This window comes from Ptychodera flava, chromosome 3 (assembly GCF_041260155.1).
Source record: "Ptychodera flava strain L36383 chromosome 3, AS_Pfla_20210202, whole genome shotgun sequence".
Classification (NCBI taxonomy): domain Eukaryota; kingdom Metazoa; phylum Hemichordata; class Enteropneusta; family Ptychoderidae; genus Ptychodera; species Ptychodera flava.
In genome coordinates this window covers 10,452,836-10,476,649 of record NC_091930.1, presented here as the reverse complement: position 1 = coordinate 10,476,649, position 23,814 = coordinate 10,452,836, and the positions used below count along the sequence as shown (strand labels likewise).

The 23,814-nt window shown below is 37.2% G+C and overlaps 2 protein-coding genes and 1 long non-coding RNA gene across 3 annotated transcripts in view; all 3 read right to left on the bottom strand.

The window, feature by feature from the left end:
• LOC139129530 (uncharacterized) overlaps positions 1–23,814 on the bottom strand; it is a 263,263-nt gene that overhangs the window by 115,527 nt on the left and 123,922 nt on the right. The window lies entirely within an intron of this gene.
• On the bottom strand, positions 1,627–7,538 carry LOC139124927 (uncharacterized). The gene is made up of 3 exons (XR_011550095.1): positions 7,392–7,538; positions 2,502–2,643; positions 1,627–1,908 (listed from the first exon to the last, which is right to left on the bottom strand). It is a non-coding gene; the product is annotated as an uncharacterized lncRNA (long non-coding RNA).
• Positions 11,987–23,353, bottom strand: LOC139129522 (uncharacterized). The gene is made up of 6 exons (XM_070695157.1): positions 22,899–23,353; positions 21,724–22,400; positions 19,287–19,437; positions 17,922–18,063; positions 15,187–17,265; positions 11,987–12,189 (listed from the first exon to the last, which is right to left on the bottom strand). Exons 1-5 carry the CDS (start codon positions 23,322–23,324, stop codon positions 17,126–17,128), a joined length of 1,536 nt encoding a protein of 511 aa, XP_070551258.1. The 5' UTR covers positions 23,325–23,353; the 3' UTR covers positions 11,987–12,189; positions 15,187–17,125.

Below are 23,814 nucleotides of genomic sequence, written 5' to 3'. Positions count from 1 at the left end.
TGCGACGATCGTAACGTAAATGTTCGAACTGTACATTAAACATGCAAAGGGAAACTATGGCGGTCGTTTTATCTTGTTCAATAAAGTTACGGAAGAGGTGTTGGTGAGCAGAATTTCTGCTGTGCGACCAGCGAGTGTAATAACTATTAGAAGCACAGTCAGTCACGTGACTGGCAGGTGATCTTCTCGATTATACAATTACCACCTCAAATAAAAGCTCTGCCTATCAAAAGTTTGGACATTGATGGACTTGAGTCACAGCTAAGACCTTCCACTCGCGTAGTCAGACGTTTGAACTTGGCGCTGTATTCCAACATTATTGACATTTTGTACTGATTTCCTGACCCTTTGACTCAGGTCATTCTCTTCTTCCATTGTTGACCTTTGTGAATCTCCTTCGACATTGTTGTCCTTTGACATTGTCTTGCTACACTGTTGACCTTTGGCCTTGATCACACAAAATGACGACCTCTGACTGTGTACGTACTTTATACCTCTTATGTTGACCACGATTGTTATCCTTGACATTGATTCATATACTGTTAATACAAATGTTATTTTTTACAAGATTTGAGAAGTCAATCCAGATTCTCAAGCTTTGTTAGGGAAAATATCATTGTATGAGTCAAGTTAGAAGTAAAATACCGTGTGACCCTTGAAATATCTCCTTGCAATACCTTTAATGAAATATGCCCTCGAAAGTGAAAGACTTCAACTTTTACCAAATTTTTCCTCAATGAAACTTTCGAACATTCTCCTACCAACGCAAGAATAAGAATCAGGGGTCACTGTGCAAACTTTTGTACTATCACGATTGGAACTAATTAGGGATAATTGGATGGTGAAGTAATGCCGATTTAATCTACAAATGTAATCTCATCTGCTTTTCTTTTTACATTACATACCTGTTTTCATGAGCAATTGGTATTATGCAACTTCAGCTATCTGGCACCTAACACTTTTAAGAAATTTAAAAAAATAGAAAATCAAATTATCCCAAATTAGTTCCAATCGTGTTCACTAGAGACACAAATTACCTACGATTTCCCGATATTTGGAATTAAAAATGGCCACCATCCCAGTGTTAACTGTCTGGCTGACCTTTAAAATGAGCCCCTACAAGTTGTAGGCCAGAAGAGAAATGATAACAATTGTAAGCCCGAATATCTGTCCACGAGACGCGTTCTACCTTTTGACTTAAAACTCCCAGACCATTGTTGAAATGTCTGACAGGACACACAATGTTATTTTGACCATACGTATTATATATTCATGATATCAGATAAATTATCATGTTGCGACAATTGATTTGAAAAAGAGGGCAAGTTTGAACTTACGATAGTATGCACCTGGAAAATAAAAGACATAAACTTTTGCTCAAACTTTCCACAATAAAACTTTCAGCCACTCTGTCAACAAATCTGGAATGAAAATCAGGGGTCACCGTGCATGTGCTGGGAAGCAACAAATAGTCTAGTGATATTTACCGATACTTGAAATTCAAAATAGTCGCAATTTCTTGTCACGTTAGCTCAGTGTGAGAATTGTCGATTTTCGAAAAACGGAGAAGGTAAATATTTTCTTACCCAAAGAGCTTTAAAATTTAAAATAAGCACCAACAAGTGGCAGATCAGTAAAGTATTAAAAAATAAGAGTCCGGTTGTCTGTCCCAGATGCGCATTCTACGTAATTTATGTTGTTCTCTCGTAAATCCAGGGAGCTCCAGACTGGAAATAGAGAGTTGCTATTTCGTGATTGTAAATAGAAATTATCGCCTAACAGCAATGTCTTCGGCAATCCAGGATACAACATCAGTCATTTTCACTGTTTTCGCATTCCGTAATCGTCTTACGCTCATGACATTGCCTTCCCAACTTGAATGTACACTTGCAATGTAAACATGGGAACCTGCACAATATTGGAGAAAGAGTAGAAGATGAAGGTTTATGTCATAGCAATGATAAAATTATACAATAACACCGATAGACGGGTATACACGTGTGATGTATAGCTGGCCTGAACCGCTTAGCCAGTTCTGTCTCCGGTAAACTGTACCCAAATATTAAAAGACTAAACCTCGGGAAGCGTCACTCTTTGGATGTACCCTGTACATGGCAGTTCAAACAACGCAGCACAAACTCTAAAATTTCCTTCTCTTATGTCGAAAAGTCGATGTTTTGTCAAATATATATCTAATATCTTAGTGCTTGAATCAAACATCAACCAAGATTTAAAGAGGGATTAAAAGTTTCCTCGTCAGAAGTTATTGGAAGAGCAAGGGCAATGGTAAACCCGTGATGCATATGTGTATACACTCACAGAGTGCTGCAGTTACACGTGCATAAACACTCAGGCATGACAGTTACCTTGAATTTACACTTAGGTTATGACAGGGTATTAAAATTACACGTCTATAAATACTTAGTTAGTCTTGCATTTAAATGTACAAGAACACTTGATGTATGACAGAGAGTGGCTGTTACATTTGTATTAACACTTACGTGCACATATCTCCTGCTCTACGAGAGACCAAAAATAGTTGTCTCGTTTATATTTTTCGACATCCGGGAACTTTGGCGGAGCGATATCGTCTTTACTGACGACGTTCGGCACATGAGCATCCTTCATGATCTTCAACATAACCTGGAACAACGATCAGACCACAACGATTAATCTTTATGTACCAGCGACATCTATGTTACAAGACAAAAACTTTTTTGAGTGCTGGCAAACTGCAGTTCCTGCCATCTTGCCGAGGTACTTTTGAGGAGCGCCATTCATATTCAAAGTTTAATGTATTCGGATTTTTGTTGAATGATGCCAGTTATAGATACTTTGATTCGACTAATTGTATTAACAGGAAAAATCATATTTGACAGAGGCAGACAATTTTACTATGATAAAAATAAGATACCGGCGCAAAGGTGAACATTATATACTACATCGACAGTCAAAGTTGAAATAAATTGACTTCAAAGTAACAACTGTTGTCGAACATTTGTTGTACACCGGACTGGATAATTAACAAATAAACTGAAAACAAGCAACGCAAAAGAGAACATATTAGAAAAAACCAAGATGGATGGATGGATGGATACAGACTGACAAGAAAAAATAAATATAACTTGTATTGCAGAACAACTTAAAGCCAATTTATGCATGTCCGCACTCTCCTATGAAAACGCCATCTTCTGTATATAACCTGTAAGATCCATTTCATAACAGGGTGTATACATTTTCTCTATTAATTTTGTTAGTTGTTTGGATTTCCCTTTATTTCTTTTGTTCTATTTGTATGTTATTTGCTCGTTTATTTTCTAATTATTGTCTTTCTGTATTTTTAATTCAAAGATCGATTGTTCGGCCCGTGTCTTTATTTCTCTGTTAATTTATTTGTTTGTTATTCAAAATGAGGTTCTTGTAATAGTACACGATATTATTTATTATATTTTCCGGGTATTGCAGTGTATTGGGTTCCCATCTTCGAATATTGACCGGTCGTCCTGTTAACAGAAAATTGAAAATTTCTTTGCTTATCTCAGTTGTAAAAAAGTCCACCACTTTAGGTAATGCTTAAAGATTGTTCATATGCATCGATAGCGCTTTTAAAATTTACCTGCATAAAACTGTCTAAACTCAACCCGGTCGGTTGATAGTTCCAAAGCTACACTGTATATTGAGAAGTATATGGCTCTACCAAGATTACAATGGCATATAAATTGACGAACACGGCAGATATTTTGGTTGAATTGTGTTCCTATGTAATAAGCTAACCATAATCTGTGTTTTCATACGAACAGAATTTCTGCGTGCTTCAACGGTAGCTTGTTGTGATAAATAGTTTGATGGCACAAAATAATACCAATCATATATCCGTAATCAATAACACTACATCAAAATTCGTAATACACTAGTTATGAACATAGACACAAAACAGCACAGAAGAGACAGTTAAGCACCGGAACACAAAACAAAGTTAAATTCATGAAAGAAAGATATATGGACCTCTGGGCAAAGGGCAAAGAAGTGATGTCAGGTATTTCGAAAATAGTAAGCGCATCCTGCCACACATGTGGTACCCGCCAAGTCAAATAGGTAGTGGTCACCAACTAAGGTGATATAAACTATTATATGAGAAAAGTGCGATTTAGGTGAGTTTGCTCAGTTTCCTTTTTTCAGCACTTCTCCGTTTTTGGCCTATGTACCCAGTAATTTACGATGTTGACGTACCTTTCAGCGCGTACTAGAAGCTAAGTTATCGAATTATTGATAGGCTATACATGTTACATGGCAGTTGTGGACTTGTAACAGTCACATTACTTAATAAGTCCGAGTTAGAAAGATAAGTTTCATTCTGGAACGATGTAAAGCAAATCAATATGACAAAACTCAACTATTTAGGAACAACTGTGAGATCACAAGAAAAGATGACTGTATCGCTTTAACTAAGTTTTGTCATCGAAGAAACAAACTTTGTAATACCGAAATAGTCCGGATATGCAAATGAACTGGCTTCATCATGTGAAAATCAACAGGCTGTAGTAACTAAAACAACGTCTCCTTGCCATGCAAGAGTTATAAAAGACACATCGTCCTAAAATTGGTAAATAAAAGAGCATGTACGACTTACTCCACGTCATAGTTAGTGGAAATTCACAACTGTCTTTGGTCTAGATTGCCATTACAATTAAAAGATTCAAGCAGCTTCACAGGGCCCAAGTACTTTAAAACACTGGCGACATGTACCAGAGTTACAATTCCTAACCTTCTAATGCCGTTAGGTGCTTCATCCTATCAAATATAAAGGGTGTAGCACTTGTGGTTACTCATGCATAGGCATATATGTGAAATCGAGGTCAAAGGTCGTCTGGGTCACTTGACATTTTGGTAAAAAGTTTGTTCCTAAATTTATCCCTGTATACCAAAAATCAGACCTCTAGCTCTATTGGTAAGCCCAGAATAAGATATGTGCATATTAAATAATGTACAGGATGGTGCATTAAGTTATTCATCCCATCAAAGATGGAGGCAGTAGCATTTGTGATTACTGATTTATGAATAAACATGTACAATCGAGGTCAAAGGTCGTGTGGGTCACATTATATTTTGGCAAGAAACTTTATTCCCAAATTTATCCCTGTAAACCATAGTTGGGACCTCAAGCTCTATTGATAAGTCGAAAACATAATATGTGCATATTTAATAAGGTACAGGACATTATGCATTAAGGTTATTGATCCCCGCGAAATATGGAGGATGTAGCACTTGTGGCTACTGATTTTGAGGCATCTTTGTGAAAATTGGGTCAAAGGGCCTCTTGTTCACATTACCTTTTGGCAAAAACTTGTTCCCATATTTATCCCTGTAGGCAAAAAAATCAGTTGGTAAGCCCAGAAGAAAGTGTGTGCATATTAAATGAGTACAGGATGTGGTGCATAAGGTTATTCATCCCATCAAAAATGGAGGCAGTAGCACTTATGGTTACTTATTCATGATCATGCTTGTGCAATCGAGTTCAAAGGTCATGCCGGCCACATTATATATTGGCACGAAACGTTGTTCCAATATACAGCCCTATATACCAAATATCGGACCTCTAGCTCAGCTCAATTTGTAAGCTGGAAATTTGATATGAGCATATTTAATGAGGTACAGGATGTGGTGTATTAAGGTTATTCATCCCATAAATATGGAGGAAGTAGCACTTGTGGTTACTGATTTATTGGCGTATTTTTGAAATTGAGGTCAATGGTCATCTGGTTTACATTACTATTTGGAACAAAACTTTGTCCGCATATTCATCCTTATATACCAAAAATAATACTTGTAGCTCTATTGGCCAACTCGTAATTAGATAGGCGCATAATTAATAAGATATACGATGTGGCAGCACAAAATCAGCAATCATACCAAATATGAAGGATTCAGGACTTGTGGTTACTGATTTATAGGTATCTATACATATTCGAGGAAAAAAAGTCTTCGATGGCACATAGCATTTAGTCAAAACCTTTCCTTCAATACTTATGAATAGATGCTGTATTAACAAGTCCAGAATTAGATATGTGCATAAATTATGAGGTAAAGGAAGGGCTGTTCAAGTGATATTTTGCCAAAAATCTTTTCCCATACTTATATATACAGAAATCATACCTCTAGTTCTATTGGAAACCGAAAATTAGATATGTGCATAATTAAAGAGGTACAGGTAGTAACCGGTCATGTGACATTTTAACAAAAAATATGTTCCCGTGCTTGTCCCTATAAAAAAGATCCGTAAAGGCTTATGCAAAGTTATAAACAAAGTTCGAAGAAAAATTTGGCATGATGCCATTAACAAGGTATAGGATGTAACACTTCAGAAGCCTAATGCCACTAAATATGAGAGTGTAAACACTTGTCATTACTGATTTATAGGCAAATTGTAAAATAGAGGTCAAAGGTCTTTCTAGGCACATGGAATTTTGTCCATATTCTCCCATACTTATCCCAGTGTACCAACAATCAGACCTCTGGCTCTATTGGCTAGCCCACAATAAGATATGAGCATAATCAATGAGGTACAAGATGTGGTGTCATGGGGTTCCCCGTCCTATCAAATATTAGTGTGGCACCTGTTTATTATTTAACCTGTTAAAACGTGTAGGCATATTCTAAATCAGCGAGAAGTGATCCTTGTTTTCATTTCCTTCATTTATCACATTTACGCAACCAACTTTGTTTTGAAAGTAAAATCATGCAAATAATGCGTAAATTTCGCAGCTATAGGAGATTTAATAAGCCCTATACGTTTGAAAAGGCTGCAGGCGGCGTCTTCGGAGAACTAGCCCGGCAAAAAAGTTGCGGAAAAAGAAGAAGAAGAAAAGGAGAGAGAAGAAAGTTTAACCCAGTAAAATCAATAGGGCGTTAGTCCGAGAGAGCTTAGGCCCCTAATAATACACAAGTATTTAATATTTAGAGATTGAAAATATAGAACAACGCAATATACCTGAAGCGATACAATGAGCGCTTATATACTATGTAACATAACCTAAAGGGTGAATGACTCCTAAAATTTTCCGAAATCTCCTTTGTATTTAGACTTCCTATCGATATTAGATGAACCTCGGCTGCATTGCTATCTTGGCACAAAGTAAACAGGCAATTGTGATGAATGTTTGTCGTATCTTTTTCCAACAGCTCCTGTGAAATATGATGCCTGGCATTTATATTATTTAGATTATCGTCATATGTTTCTCTATCGCACTGAATAAAGCATTTTTCTCCATTACAGGCTACTAGTGTAATGACATAATCTCTTTTCGACCATCTGTTTCAAGAAAAGGTAAACCCTTGATAAAAGCAGGGCATTGTGACAGATGGCCAGTACACCCATCAACCAAAATAATTACCTTAGCGTGTTTTGGCAGGGCAACATAAACACAACTTAAATTTTGCTTTTCAACAAAACTGCGAATGTCTTTTGCTGCAACTTCACCCGTCTTGTTCATATTCTTTACCAACCTCAGACTTCTGTCATCACAGCCGCTTGGCGGCGCACATCTGAAATATTAAGGAACGGTTCAACAGTGATTTTTACTGAACGCTGTGTCATCCGTGCGGAATACAAACAAGTCCACAAATGGTCCTCAAAATTTACATAATTTTTTTTGTAACGACTGGGATCTTAACACATTTAAAAGAACACCATTGGTAAGTAGGCAAATATCATCGTCCTGTCACTTCAATGATCATTTACATTTAAACTGGACCAAAGTTAACTCTTTGTGTTGCTTTCTTTGCACTGTATTTCTGAATTACGAATATAAAACTTTCTGCACGATATCTTTTTCGTTCTTTTTCGTTCTTTGAATCGATGAATAAAATTGAGCATTACAGATTTGGTGAAATGCCAAATACTACACAAGGTGTTGATATTGCTGAGTACGCTCAACGACGTCAATGACTGCTATCGTAAATGTTTACATCATATTCAGGTTAAAATCACTCACTTCGGAAGCCTTCAATTTTACGTACTAGGTAGAATTGACATCCGTCAATTTTATACTCAAAGTAACTCGTCAGAGTTAAACGATTAATCAATTGTAGGCAAAAGTGTCCGAACTAGAAATGAATGTACCATTTTGCTGTTACCGCTATTTTAAGCTCAAGTTGTATTCCCAGAAGGTCGCGAACTGCTACAGATGTGTTAATATAGACAAGGGCCGCAGTTCTATTCATAGGAAAATTCATTACAATAATTTAAATAAAGAGACAGTCAATAGCTCTCAAGTTGTACTCATATCCAATAATTAAAAACTACATTGTTTTGTAATATCGAGAGGAGGGTACTTTTCGCACAAGACGGTCTGAAGGGAGTCATATTTTACATGGTAGTAATATAAAAAATATTGAACAAAATACCATTGATATCACAGAAATAGCACATGGTTTTATTCGGACAGCAAACATAGAATTCCACGTAAAATACAAGTAGGATTCTATCACCAACAGTGCTGGGATATATATTTCTAGTAGCTAAAATTCTGAGGTTCACTTTTAATATGAAGTTCACTACTCCCCGTAAAGGGAGTTGACATCAGTGAAGGCATCATCCGCTCGCAGCGATTGGCGTACGTACCCATGTACGCACCTACACTGTACATACTTAAAAACTCCAAAGCAGCAGCACCTACCATATTAGTATTCGATTTACACGTGTACCGGGGGTCGAGATGTTCTTTATTCACATGAACATACTAGTGTCAAAAATATGCAAATGGGGTAAAAAAGGGATAAATCTTGCAAATTGCTATAATTTTTTAATCCACACAACAGATTTGGATGAAGCTTCGGCTTTACTACACTTTGTTAAAATTTTGGTGAGATTTTTATATTCATATTATGCGCACTTTTTCCCGGTTTCGGTCGATAAATCTTCTCTGAAACTGAAAGTTCCATTGCTTTGAAACTTTTTTGTATGTATCAAGGGGTAAACTTAGCTGAGTATTTTCACACTGTGACAAAACATACAAATTGTATTTTTGTGATAATTTGAGCGGTTTTTGTTAAAAAATCTTAAATATCTCATTCTTGAATTGCATGGTCGAATTGCAAAAACTTGAGAACCGCTGCAAATTACACTTTTGCATTTGCTGTGTAGCTGCATGCTAAACTGTAAATGGGAAATTGTTTGAATGAAGTTATCATCGGCAAAATGTATGCTAAATAAAAATAATGAGCAGCACAAGTGTACACTTTGTTGAAATGTTAGTAACTGTGAGTAAGAGTGTTAGACATGTCGATGCCGGTGGTAGTTTTACAGAAACGCAACCGAAGATCTCCAAGCCAATAGTAAGCTGTTGTTTTTAAATATATCACTGCTTTGTTTACATTAATTCAATGTAGTACAATACCACAAGAGGAAATCTTTTCATCGGTATGGTAGATTGTATCACTAATTTTGATGTACCACTGTACATATGTGTGTTCATTAAAACAGTTGCCAATAATCGGTATTTGAGGGACTATGCATCAACATGCGTTCAAATGCACTTGACATTGTGATTGTCACACGTTAAGGCCAATAAAAGCTATAAAATGTCGTATGTACACTCATTCTGGCCTGCCACAACGAACCAAATGTGAGCCAAGTGTCATGGACGCTATGTTTTCAATTAATTTCAACACTTCATTCCGTTGCCATGGTAACCTTTTAGTGTTTCATTACAAACGTCTATTCTTTGTATCATGTTACTTGATAGAACCTTCAACAAGACTTTTCAATTAAATGCGCATACGTACCTCTCTCCAGTTCTGTTTCGCCATTGGACAGCAGCGTATGGTTTACCGTCACATATCTTCTCCGAGATCTGTTGTGCCGTTTTACGTATGTGATGAATTAGAACAACTTGTCTATCGAGTACATTTGACAACTTTTCGGCGATTGGTTTAGGGTAAGGTGGCGGTCGCCAAAATAATGGTTCGTGTACAGAACACATTCTAAAGACGCTGAGTTTTCAAGAGCCCTCATCCTATTGCTTAAAGTGTTTGGAAGATGCTTGACTTCTGGCAGAGAGACATGGTAGTGGTCATTGTAATATTGTTTTTGTCGTTCATAGCTTTCAGGGTCGTAATGGTTATCATCCAATGGATTAAGTAGTAACGTTTGTACAGAATGGCCGAGTCACGATTAAACTCGTCTAATGTTGCAAAGTCGACGACTTCTTGCAGTTTTTTGATATCATATGAGTCGTTAACGTAGTGTCTAGTCGGTATTGTGGGACTCTTTTGGTTGCTACCGTGAGCACTGAACATCAACTCCACGACTGTTCTGTTGAAGTGTAACGCAAATGCAACTCCTGATCTCCAAGCAGCGTACTGGACATTTGGTCCGTTAGAATCATGGTGCACGATCAGAAGGTAGCGACGTTTCGATACTCTTTGTTGAACATTTATTGGTGATGTCATCTTCTGAAATATAGGAGAATACAAAAACTAATCAGGGTTAAGCCATTAAATTTTCGCCAATGAGAGAATATGCAATTTTTCCCGCCTTCCAAGGTTTGAAAACGTTTTGTCAGGACTACACAGAACATGCGACCCTCGAATTCCCAGTTTTTCATTCGGTTTCTAGTGACACCCATATTCTTTTCTACAGAAGTGGTAAAGTATCAATTTTACTCGTAAAATATTCTCGAGTTATGGCTACCATAAGATTTTATCATCCTAACCGTTATGTTACCATGTAACATATGTTCATATTGCAAGACGACATTTAATTGGTAATAGCAAAATGCGAAATCGTGTGGTATGTGATAGTAATCCACGTAATGCGCCGAAATATGTTTAAATAGCGTAAATTTTGTGAACCGAGTTTCAATTAGAAGGTATTTTATCGTGTAAATGAAACGTGGATTTCGACATCCCTCTAGAAGTGAATGGTTATGTTGGCTATATTTGCGACTGCAGTACCTTTTCTGAGTTTTTCTCATCCAAAATGTTCTTCCGGGCGTCATCGGATGTTTCATTAGACTTCCGTTCCGTACCATCGCTGTTATTCCAGTCATATTTGATGGAATTTTTGTGAGGCTTGTCACTCGTGCTTTTATTAAAGAACACCATCGCTGAGCTTTTTGTTCCGACCAAAGTACTGGACACTCTCCCAGGTTGTTCTGTTGGCTTCATCAATCTGTTTCTCCAAATCAGAATTTTGATGAACGGAATCGTTTTCAGAACGCTCTTTCGGTGGCGATAATCCAGTCATTGCTGAACTGAACACTATTCGGGATGTTCCCATCAGATCAATTTCTTGCAAATGAAGCAACAAAATCAAACAGCAAAATAAAAGTCCAACACTACAAACAACTTTCGTTCTTTGGAACCACATTGATCCAGCCATGGTGACAATTAAGAGAAATCTTACGTAATAGCCTAAAGGGAGAGGGTGGACATCATGTTGACGAACATCTCTAGAGGGGTAGAGTTGAGAAAGATTCTTGAAAAAGTAGGGTACAGAGGGGCAGCTTGACAATACTACTGGACAGAAAAGAGGGGGACTTGAAAAGTGCTACTGATCGGAAGTATCATAATAAACTAATATTGTACACAAAATAACACCAAAATAAAGTAAAATAAATATTTTTGAAACATTTGAAACATCCCTATGTATTTGAAAGATTGGATAAGTCACCAGATTGATTGGTACATGTCAGTACAAAAACACCATGTAGGGCCCCTTTCTATACAACCACCATGAACGACAGAGTGACTTCGAGTGGACCATTGTTCTTATTGATTAACTATGAGGTGCTAGCTGATCATGTGGACAGACAGCGGAGTCTGATGTTGGGTATCATGAAAATAAAGGCTCAGTTTCTGATTTCAAATGTTTTTGCGAAAAAATTGCATCAATTTTGAAATTTCGGTCAATGCGAATGATGCAACGTTGGAGTCACAAGGCATCATTAAACGAAACAAAAAAGGTCACCGGCCCTATTAATTTATTCAATGTAAAATGTAATTTATTCGTAATATTTAAATATATCACGCGTATGTACAATCATTTTCCTGGAAATGCACTCGAAAACGTATGATAAGGTGCATCGGAGCTCGAGTGTTGTTGCTGATGCTTGTGTCAGTCATTACGTGACGACACTAGCACAGTGCTGCCAGTGGTGAACTGAGTGGGACACTTCGTTTCAAATAGTCCTGTTTCATAATCAGGTCCATGACATATATGTACCAACATCAGTGGTTGTTTCATCTTAATTTAAGGTCCATTTGCGTTACGCTGATTGGTTGGACCTCATGCGTTAGGTCTCATTACTATGTATTATTCACTTTACAGCTCCCCCTATTGGTAAATGTGTAGGTCCAGTCATCCAGTGTTCACTGCTCATAATGCAATGTCCCACGTGCTTCCTGGCTACCGCTGAAGTAATACGTTATTCGTGATGTTCACGGATCGCCGAAAGTTACAACGAAAATGCGCGACAAAGCTTCATGCCTTTAATTTCCACTTTTTTACTTATCCCTGTCCCTTTATGCATTACAGGCATGTTGGCTCGTTGTTTTCCAATTGTTGGTTACGTACAAAGTTTACGCTTTTCATTTTCATTTTGATTTGACGGGGGCATTGGCCGCATCGACAACAGTGAGGCCTGTGAATGACAAGAGGAAACAATAGAGCTTCAAGGGAAACACATGGGGTTCATTATATAATTCAGTAAGCCGTTTACCATGTTCCAAAGATCGAAAATTGTGACCGTGTGAGAACAGTTGTTCGCAGTCAACTGACTGCAGCTGGTGCCAGCCGTCATAGATTCTTGTGGGTCAGTCGTACCGGTCGTAACATACATATACCGATCTTTGGACAGACATGTATGAATATCTTTCTCGCAAACTCTTGGAGAAATGCAAAATTGACTTGATCAAGAAATTTATCAGAGCCATTTAGCTAACCTGCAAGAATCCACAAACACTCTCTACAGATTATTCAACATGGTATAAGATTATGTCCGTTTATACTGTAGTGTATTCACTGATTTGCATGGTCCTAAAATTACTAATTTTCAAGACCTGAGTGCCGATGCCAATTTCGTTCAAAATTACTCAATCTATATATATATATATATATATATATATATATATATTTGGCAGTTTTTTGTCTATGGTAGTAAATCGGAAGATGTTCCTGGCAAAGACGTTTCGCCCAGTCTTTGCTGGGCTGCTTCAGTAGGCCCTGTCCATTTCATTTCCTCTGCTGTCCTGTCATGTGATGTCACATGATCCAAATGGTCTATTGTCTTCGGTTGATACCATTATTTCCATGGGTGTTTAGTTTTTTTATCCAGAAGGTTTCACGTGTTAGTCTATATGACTTATTGTTCCATGTTTTTTCAAGTCCAATTATTTTGAAGTCGGCCTTTTGGTGATTTGGTGAATTGAAATGAACTGGTACCGGATCTTGTTTATTTTTTGCGCGTATTGCAGATAAGTGATTTTGCATGCGAGTGTATATTGTGTCTCCAGTTTCGCCTACGTACACTATGTGTCTGCATTGTTCACAATATATCCATATATCACGCTTGTTGATTTGCAATTTATGTGTCCTGTAATTTTGAAGCTGGTGTAATTTGGTCCTCGGAAAGTAGATGTTGTTTTCATGTGTTTGCAGATAGCGCATCTTGTAGCTTGGCATTGGTATGATCCTGGCTTTTGTTTGTTGAATAGTCTGGCGTGTTTCTGGCGTGTAAAAAAATCTATACCATACGGCCTGGCAACTATCGCAAGAACAATATGCACACACACTGAAGACTACAAGGACCAGAGAGACCAAATAAAATACCACATGAAAAAGAGGGGATACAAAATCAGACACATAGAACAACAACTGAAAAAAGTTGACCAGATCAACAGACAAGATCTGCTCTACAGTCAAGAAGACAACACCAATAGACGACACAATGAAAGAGTTATTTTCCCGCTCACATACACCAATGCACTTCCAAATGTATCGCAAATCTTGAGAAAACAAACAAAACAAAAGCCAGGATCATACCAATGCCAGGCTACAAGATGCGCCATCTGCAAACACATGAAAACAACATCTACTTTCCGAGGACCAAATGACACCAGCTTCAAAATTACAGGACACATAAATTGCAAATCAACAAGCGTGATATATGGAATATATTGTGAACAATGCAGACACATAGTGTACGTGGGCGAAACTGGAGACACAATATACACTCGCATGCAAAATCACCTATCTACAATACGCGCAAAAAACAAACAAGATCCGGTACCAGTTCATTTCAATTCACCAAATCACCAAATAGCCGACTTCAAATAATTGGACTTGAAAAAACATGGAACAATAAGTCATATAGACTAACACGTGAAACATTCTGGATAAAAAACTAAACACCCATGGAAATAATGGTATCAACCGAAGACAATAGACCATTTGGATCATGTGACATCACATGACAGGACAGCAGAGGAATGAAATGGACAGGGCCTACTGAAGCAGCCCAGTAAAGACTGGGCGAAACGTCTTGGCCAGGAACATCTTCCAATTTACTATATATATATATATATATATATATATATATATATATATATATATATATATATATATATATATGTATGTATATATCTTTTGAATTTCTACCTCGTATAGTACTATACATCAAATTTCGTGGTTGGAAACAGTTTACATTACAGAATTATTTTGGTATGTAAAGTTACAGTACTCATGTCAACCAACTACCGCAAGGAAAAAGACAAAATTTCTCCTGGCAATATTTATATCATGTATAATTCACAGTATCACATAAAATGCCATGAATAGTGAAGGAACTCTCGAACAAGGTCAAGTCTAACTAGATATTTTGACAAATACTCGGCATGAGTACATTTCTTCATATACTGGGATCGAGCTGCGACCACGTGCAGGCATCATCCAAAAGTACATGGGACATTGCATAATGAGGCAGTGAACACTGGAGGACCGGACCTACACATTAACCAATCAGGAAGCTGTAAATTGAATAATACATAATAATGAGACCTAACACATGAGGTCCCTCCAATGACTGCTCCGAAAGTGGACCTCAGAGAAGCGGATTAACCAATCAGAGCATGCAGTACATGTGTGTAGGACGTGTAATGTAGGTCATTTTGAAACAGGACTAATTTGACATCACAGAGCAAAATGTCAAAAAGATAGCTAGCTAATAACAATAAGTATACGTTACTGTGAATTTCGTTAATTTAGCCTACATAGCCAATGAGGAACAAAATATTATTAAGTATTATTATAAATATTATTAAGTAGTGTACGCCAAGAGATAAATGCTACCACAAACGTTTGTGCAACCACATGAGTTCACTATATAAAGAAACAAGGCAGCACATTGTTACAATAAAGCGCTAATAAACGTTGTTCATGTTTCTCTCTTATATTACTTGGAATGATAAACCCAGTTTGGTTTAAGACGCTCAACATATTACGAGCACAGGCGAATTGCTTATCGCCAATGCGACTGTCGTAACGTAAAGTTTCGAACTGTACATTAAACATGCAAATAGAAACTATGGCGGTCGGTTTTATCTTGTTCAATAAAGTACGGGAAGGGGTGTTGGTGAGCAGAATTTCTGTTGTGCGACCAGCGAGTTTAATAAATGTTAGAAGCACAGTCAGTCATGTGACTGACATATGATCTTCACGATTATACAATTACATACTCAAATAAAAGTTTGCATATCATTAGACAGATCGTTAAAATTTGCGATGGACATTGAGTCACAGCGAAGCTCTTTACAGTCGCGTAGTCACACGTTTGACCTTAGGTGCTGTATTCCCACATTATTGACATTTTGCACTGATTCCCTGAACCTTTGATACAGGTCATTCTTTTCCTCCATTGATGAATCTCGTTCGACATTGTTGTCTTCTGATATTGTCTCGCTACACTGTTGACCTTTGGTCTTGTTCATCCAAAACGATTACCTCTGACTGTGTACGTACTTTAAACCTCTTATGTTGACCACGATTGTTATCCTTGACATTGATTCATACATTGTTGATACATATGATATTTTTCGTAAGATTTGAGAAGTCAATCTAAATTTCTCAAGCTTTGTAAGGGAAAATATCATTTTATAAGTCAAGTAGCAAGTAAAACACCATGTGACCCTTGAAATAAACTCCTGGTAATACCTTTAATGAAATATGTCCCTCGAAAGTGATAGACTTAAACTCTTACTGAAATTTTCCCCAATGAAACTTTCGAACATTCTCTTACCAAAGCAAGAATAAGAATTGGGGGTCACTGTGCAAACTTTGGTACTAGAGATACAAATAACCTACAATTTTCCGATATTTTAAATTAAAAATGGCCAAAAATGGTCGATTTTTCGAAAAACTAAGAAGGTTACGACTTTTCTTTTATCAAGAGCTTTAGAATGAACCCAAAAAATGGTAGGCCACAAGAAAATTGATAAAATTTGTAAGCCCGAATTTCTGTCCACGAGACGCATTCTACCTTATGACTTAAAAAACTCCCAGACCATTGTTGAATTTTCTAACAGGACACGCAATATTATTTTGACCGTACATAATATATATCCATGATATTATATAAATTATCATGTTACGACAATTGAAACCCGATGGCTCAATAAATTTGAAAAAGAGGGCAAGTTTGAACTTACGATAGTATGCACCTGGAAAATATAAGACATAAACTTTTGCTCAAACTTTCCACAATAAAACTTTCAGCCACTCTGTTAACAAATCTGGAATGAAAATCAGGGGTCACCGTGCATGTGCTGGGAAGCAGCAAATAGTCTAGTGATATTTACCGATACTTGAAATTCAAAATAGTCGCAATTGTGTCACATTAGCAAAGTGGGGAAAATGAGAATTGTCTGTTTTCGAGGTAAATATTTTCTTACCCAAAGAGCTTAAAATTTAAAATAAGTCCCAACAAAGTCGCAGATCAGTAAAGTATTAAAAATAAGAGTCCTGATATCTGTCCATGATGCGCATTTTACGTAATTTATGTTGTTGTCTCGTAAATCCAGGCAGCTCCAGACTGGAAATAGAGAGTTGCTATTTCGTGATTGTAAATAGAAATTATCGCCTAACAGCAATGTCGTCGGCAATCCAGGATACAACATCAGTCATTTTCACTGTTTTCGCATTCCGTAATCGTCTTACGCTCATGACATTGCCTTCCCAACTTGAATGTACACTTGCAATGTAAACAAGGGAACCTGAACAATATTGGAGAAAGAGTAGAAGATGAAAGTTTATGTCATAGTAATGATAAACTTACATAATAACACCTTTAAACGGGTGTACACGTGTGATGTATAGCTGGCCTTAACCGCTTAGCCAGTTCTATCTGGAGTGAACTGTACCCAAATGTTAAAAGACTATACCTCGGGGGGGGGGGGGGTTGTCACTGTTTGGATGTACCCTGTACATAGCAGTTCAAACAATGCAGCACAATCTCTAAAATTTCCTTGTTCAATGTCAAAAAGTCGATGTTTTGACAAATATATAATATCTAAAACTGTACAATTGATGTACAAAGTGCTGAACAAAGCATCAGACCCAGAATCAAAGAGGGATAAAGAGCACATATTTTTAGTTTTAGTTTCCTCGTCAAAAAATTATTGGAAGAGCAAGGGCAATGGTAAACCCATGATGCATATGCGTATACACTCAAAGAGTGCTGCACTTACACATGCATAAACACTTGGGGTACGGCAGAGTGTTGGAGTTACCTCGTATATACACTTAGGTTATGAGAGATAATTGAAGTTACACGTCTATAAACACTTAGGTATGACAGTGTTGCATTTGCATGGGCAAAAACACTTAATATATGACAGAGTGTGGCTGTTACATTAGTATTAACACTTACGTGCACATATCTCCTGCTCTACGAGAGACCAAAAATAGTTGTCTCGTTTATATTTTTCTACATCCGGGAACTTTGGTGGAGCGATATCGTCTTTACCGACGACGTTCGGCACATGAGCATCCTTCATGATCTTCAACATAACCTGGAACAATGATCAGACCACAACGATTAATCTTTATGTACCAGCGACATCTACGTTAGAAGACAAAAACTCCTTTAAGTGCTGGCAAACTGCGGTTCCTGCCATCTTACCGACGTACTCTTGCTTACTAAGACTTAAAACAGTTGGTATTAGGAGCGCAATTCATATTCAAAGTTTAATGTCTTCGGATTTTTGTTGAATGATACCAGTTACAGATACTTTGATTCGACTTTGTCTATTAACCGAAAATCAGATTTGACAGAGGCAGACAATTTTACTAGGATAAAAACAATAGTAACCGTGCAAAGGTTGATCACATTATATACTAACATCTACGGTCAATGTTGAGATAAGTTGACTTCAAAGTAACAACTGTTGTCGAACATTTGTTGTACACCGGACTGGATAATTAACAAATAAACAGAAAACAAGGAACGCAAAAGAGAACATATTAGAAAAAACAAGATAGATAGATAGATAGATAGATAGATAGATAGATAGATAGATAGATAGATAGATAGATAGATAGATAGATAGATAGATAGATAGATAGATAGATAGATAGATGGATGGATGGATGGATGGATGGATGGAAAGTAGATAGATCGATAGATTGATTGACACAAACTGACTAGAAAAATAAATATAACATGTATCGCAGAACAACTTAAAACAAATTTTATGTATGTCATCACTTTGCTATGAAATGGTCATCTTCTGTCTGTAACCTGTAAGGTCCATTTCATAACAAGGTGTATACATTTTCTTTTACTTATTTTGTTAGTTGTTTGGATTTCCCTTAATTTCTTTTGTTCTGTTGTTTATTTTCTAATTATAAATTGTCTTTCTGTATTTTTAATTCAACATAACCTAAAGCGTGAGTGGCTCCTAAAATTGTCCGAAATCTCCTTGGTATTCAGACTTCCTATTGGTATTAGATGAACCTCGGCTGCATCTTGGCGCAAAGTTGAAAGGCAATTGTGATGAATGTTTGTCGTATCTTTTTCCAACATCTCCTGTGAAATATGATGCCTGGCATTTATATTATTTAGATTATCGTCATATGTTTCTCTATCGCACTGAATAAAGCATTTTTCTCCATTACAGGCTACTAGTGTAATGACATAATCTCTTTTCGACCATCTGTTTCAAAAAGGTAAACCCTTGATAACAGCAGGGCATTGTGACAGATGGCCAGTACACCCATCAACCAAAATAATTACCTTAGCGTGTTTTGGCAGGGCAACATAAACACAACTTAAATTTTGCTTTTCAACAAAACTGCGAATGTCTTTTGCTGCAACTTCACCCGTCTTGTTCATATTCTTTACCAACCTCAGACTTCTGTCATCACAGCCGCTTGGCGGCGCACATCTGAAATATTAAGGAACGGTTCAACAGTGATTTTTACTGAACGCTGTGTCATCCGTGCGGAATAAAACCCAGTCCACAAATGGTCGCAAATTTTACATAACTTATTTTGTTACGACTGGGGTATTAACATTAATCGCAAACCATTTAAAAGAACACCAGTGGTAAGTAGGCAAATTTCACCGTCCTGACAATTCACGTGATCATTTATATTAAAAATGGACCAAATTTCAATCTTTGATTTGTTTTCTTTTCACTGTATTTCTGAATTGTAAATAATAAATATTCTCTAAGCGGTACCTTTTTCGCCCAACCTTATTTTTACTTGACGACTAAGAGTAAGTATTGCAAATTAGCTGAAGTACTAAATACTACATTAGATGTTCGTATTGCTGTGTACGCTAAATGACGTCAATGATTGCTATCGTGAATGTTAACAGCAAATTCAGGTTGAAATCATTCACTTAGGAAGCCATCAATTTTACGTAGGTAGAATTGACATCCGTCAACTTTATACTCAAAGTGACCCGTTAGAGTCAAAGGTTAATCAATTGTAGGCAAAGTGTCCGAACTAGAAATGTATGTACCATTTTACTGTTATCGTTATTTTAAACTGTCGTTTTATTCACAGAAAGGTCGTCAACTGCTACAGATGTGTTAATATAGACAAGGGCGGCAGTTCTATTTATAGGAAAATTCATGACAATAATTTCAATAAAGAGACAGTCAATAGCTCTCAAGGTTGTACTCATATCCAATCACTTAAAACTACATTGTTTTATAATATCGAGGGGGGTAGTTTTCGCACAAGACGGTCTGAAGGGAGTCATATTTTACATGGTAATAATATAAAAATATTGAACAAAATACATTTGATATCAGAGAAATAGAACATGGTTTTATTCAGACAGCACACAGAGAATTCCACGTAAAATACAAGTAGGATTCTATCAACAACAGTGCTGGGATATACTTTTCTAGTTATGACAGAACGGCTAAAATTAATCATTTGATTCTGTGGGTCACTTTTAATCTGAAGTTCACTTCTCCCTGTAAAGGAAGTTGGCATCCGTGAAAGCATCATCCGCTCGCACGGGTTGGCGTACTTATCCACGTGCGCACCTACAGTGTGCATACTTATGTACGAATCTGTGTCCTTCAAGCTCCAGCACCTACCATCTTAGTATTCGATGTACTGGTGTACCAGGGGGTGGAGATGGGCTTTATTCAAATGAACATACCGGTGTCAAAAATATGCAAATGGGGTGAAAAGGGTTAAATCCTGCAAATTGCTATTTATTTTTTATCCACAAACCAGATTTAGATGAAGCTTTGGCTTTACTACGATTTGTTCAAATTGTGGTGAAATTTTTATATTTGTATTATGCGCAATTTTCGCCGTTTTTGGTCGATAAATCTTCTCTGAAACTGAAAGTTCCATTACTTTGAAACTTGTTTGCATATATCTAGGGGTAAAATTAGCTGAGTATATTCAAACTGTGACAAAACATGCAAATTGTATTTTTGTGACAATTTGTGCTGTTCTTGGACAAAAATGTTAAATATCTCATTGTTGAATTGCATGGTCGAATTGCAAAAACTTGAGAACCGCTGCAAATTACACTTTTGCATTTGTGTGTAGCTGCATGCTAAACTGTAAATGGGAAATTGTTTGAATGAAGTTATCATCGGCAAAATGTATGCTAAATAAAAATAATGAGCAGCACAAGTGTACACTTTGTGGAAATGTTAGTAACTGTGAGTAAGACTGTTAGACATGTCGATGCCGGTGGTAGTTTTACGGAAACGCAACCGAAGATCTCCAAGCCAATAGTAAGCTGGTTTTTTAAAAATATATCACTGTTTTGTTTACATTAATTCAAGATAGTACAATACCACAAGAGGAAATCTTTCCACCGGTATGGTAGATTGCATCACTAATTTTGATGTACCAGTGTACATGTGTGTGTCCATTAAAAAAGTTGCCAATAATCGGCATTTGAGGGACTATGCATCAACATGCGTTCAATTGCACTTGACATTGTGATTATCCCAAGGTAAGGCCCATAGAAGCTACTAAATGTCATATGTACACTCGCTCTGGCCTGCCACATCGAGCAAAATGTGAACCAAGCTTAGTGTCATGGACGCTATTATTTCAATTAATTGTAACCATTCATTCCGTTGCCACGGTAACCTTTTGTTGTTTTATTACAAACTTCTTTTCTTTGTATCATGTTACTTGATAGAACCTTCAACAAGACTTTTCAATTAAATACGCAAACGTACCTCTCTCCAGTTCTGTTTCGCCAATGGACAGCAGCGTATGGTTTACCGTCACATATCTTCTCCGAGATCTGTTGTGCCGTTTTCCGTATGTGGGGAATTAGAACAACTTGTTTATCGAGTACATCTGACAACTTTTCGGCGGTTGGTTTAGGGTAAGGTGGCGGTCGCCAAAATGATGGTTCGTGGACAGCAACACATTCTAAAGAAGCTGAGGTTTCAAGAACCCTCATCCTATCGCTTAAAGTGTTTGGAAGATGTTTGACTTCCGGCAGAGAGACATGGTAGTGGTCATGGTAATATTGTTTTTGTCGTTCATAACTTTCAGGGTCGTAATGGTTGCCTTTATCATCCAATGGATTCAGTAGTAAAGTTTGTACAGAATGGTTGCAGTCACGATTAAACTCGTCTATTGTTGCAAAGTCGACGACTTCTTGTAGTTTCTTGATGTCATATGTGTCGTTAACGTAGTGTCTGGTCGGTATCGTGGGACTATTTTGGTTGCTGCCGTGAGCTCTGAACATCAACTCCACGACTGTTCTGTTGAAGTATAACGCAAATGCAACTCCTGATCTCCAAGCAGCGTACTGGACATTTGGTCCGTTAGAATCATAGTGCACGATCAAAAGGTAGCGACGTTTTGATACTCTTTGTTGAACAGTTATTGGTGATGTCATCTTCTGAAATATAGGAGAATACAAAAACTAATCAGGGTTAAGCAATTTTCGCCAATGAGAGAATATGCAATTTTTCCGTCTTCCATGGTTTGAAAACGTTTTATCAGGACTACACAGCACATGCGACCCTCGATTCCCAGCTTTTTGGTTTTAGTGACGTGTATATTCTTTTATACAGAAGTGCTAAAATACCAAATTTTAAGAATTTTACTCGTAAAATATTCTCCAGTACTGGGCGTCAAGAGATTTTATCATCCAAACCGTTATGTTACCATGCACACTATGTCCTCATATTGCAAGACGACATTTAATTGGCCATAGCAAAATGCGTAATCGTGTGGTATAGTAATCCAAGCAATGCGCCGGAATATGTTTAAAGAGAGTAGACACTTTGGAAACCGAGTTTCAATTAGAAGGTATTTTGTCGTGTAAATGAAACGTGGATTTCGATTTCCCTCCAGAAGTGAATGCTTATGGTGGCTATATTTTCAACTGAAGTACCTTTTCTGTTTTTTTCTCATCTACGATGTTCTTCCCGACGTCATCGGATGTTTCATTGGACTTCCGTCCCGCACCGTCGCTGTGATTCTGGTCATATTTGATGGAATTTTTGTCAACCTCGTCACTCACGCTTTTATTAGAGGACACCATCTCTGAGCTTTTTGTTCCGACCAAATTACTGAACGCTCTCCTAGGTTGTTCTGTTGGTTCCGCTAATCTGTTCTCCAAATCAGGATTTTGATGAGCTGAATCTTTTTCAGAACGCTCCTTCGGTGGCGATAATCCAGTCATTGTTGAACTGAACACTATTCGAGATGTTTCCATTAGATCAATTTCTTGGAAATGAAACAACAAAATCAAACAGCAAAAGAAAAGTCCAACACTACAAACAACTTTCGCTCTTTGGAACCACATTGATCCTGCCATGGTGACAATTGAGAGAAACTAGCGCTTCAATTAAATACATCTGGGCAACAAGACCAGAGCCGCGTGGCCATTTTGCATAATCAATATCAGCGACTGTTACAGCTTTAGCCAATCAAAGCCATTTTAACAACCGTCCCATTTCGTCCAGTAACATAACATATTGCAGAGTTATCAGGGACTTGACAGAAATTACAGAGGCGATGTTCTTTTTTAAACGACGCAGCACGAAAAAATAGTGACCCTAGGCCTTCAAAAGTGTTTGCAAGAAAAAGAGTGCCCCTCCCGAATTTTCATGCCTAAAAACAGTGACCCCCCTGCATGCCGTATTCCATAACAATAATACAATAATATCATAATTGACATAAAACTGTTCGTTTAACCTTTGGACTTCAAAGAATGATTTTCACCTTTACAAATAATCACTTTTTTCAAGTACTTTAATGAAAAAGTGATCACAAATCACAAGAAATAATTCTGCCAGTCACTTAAA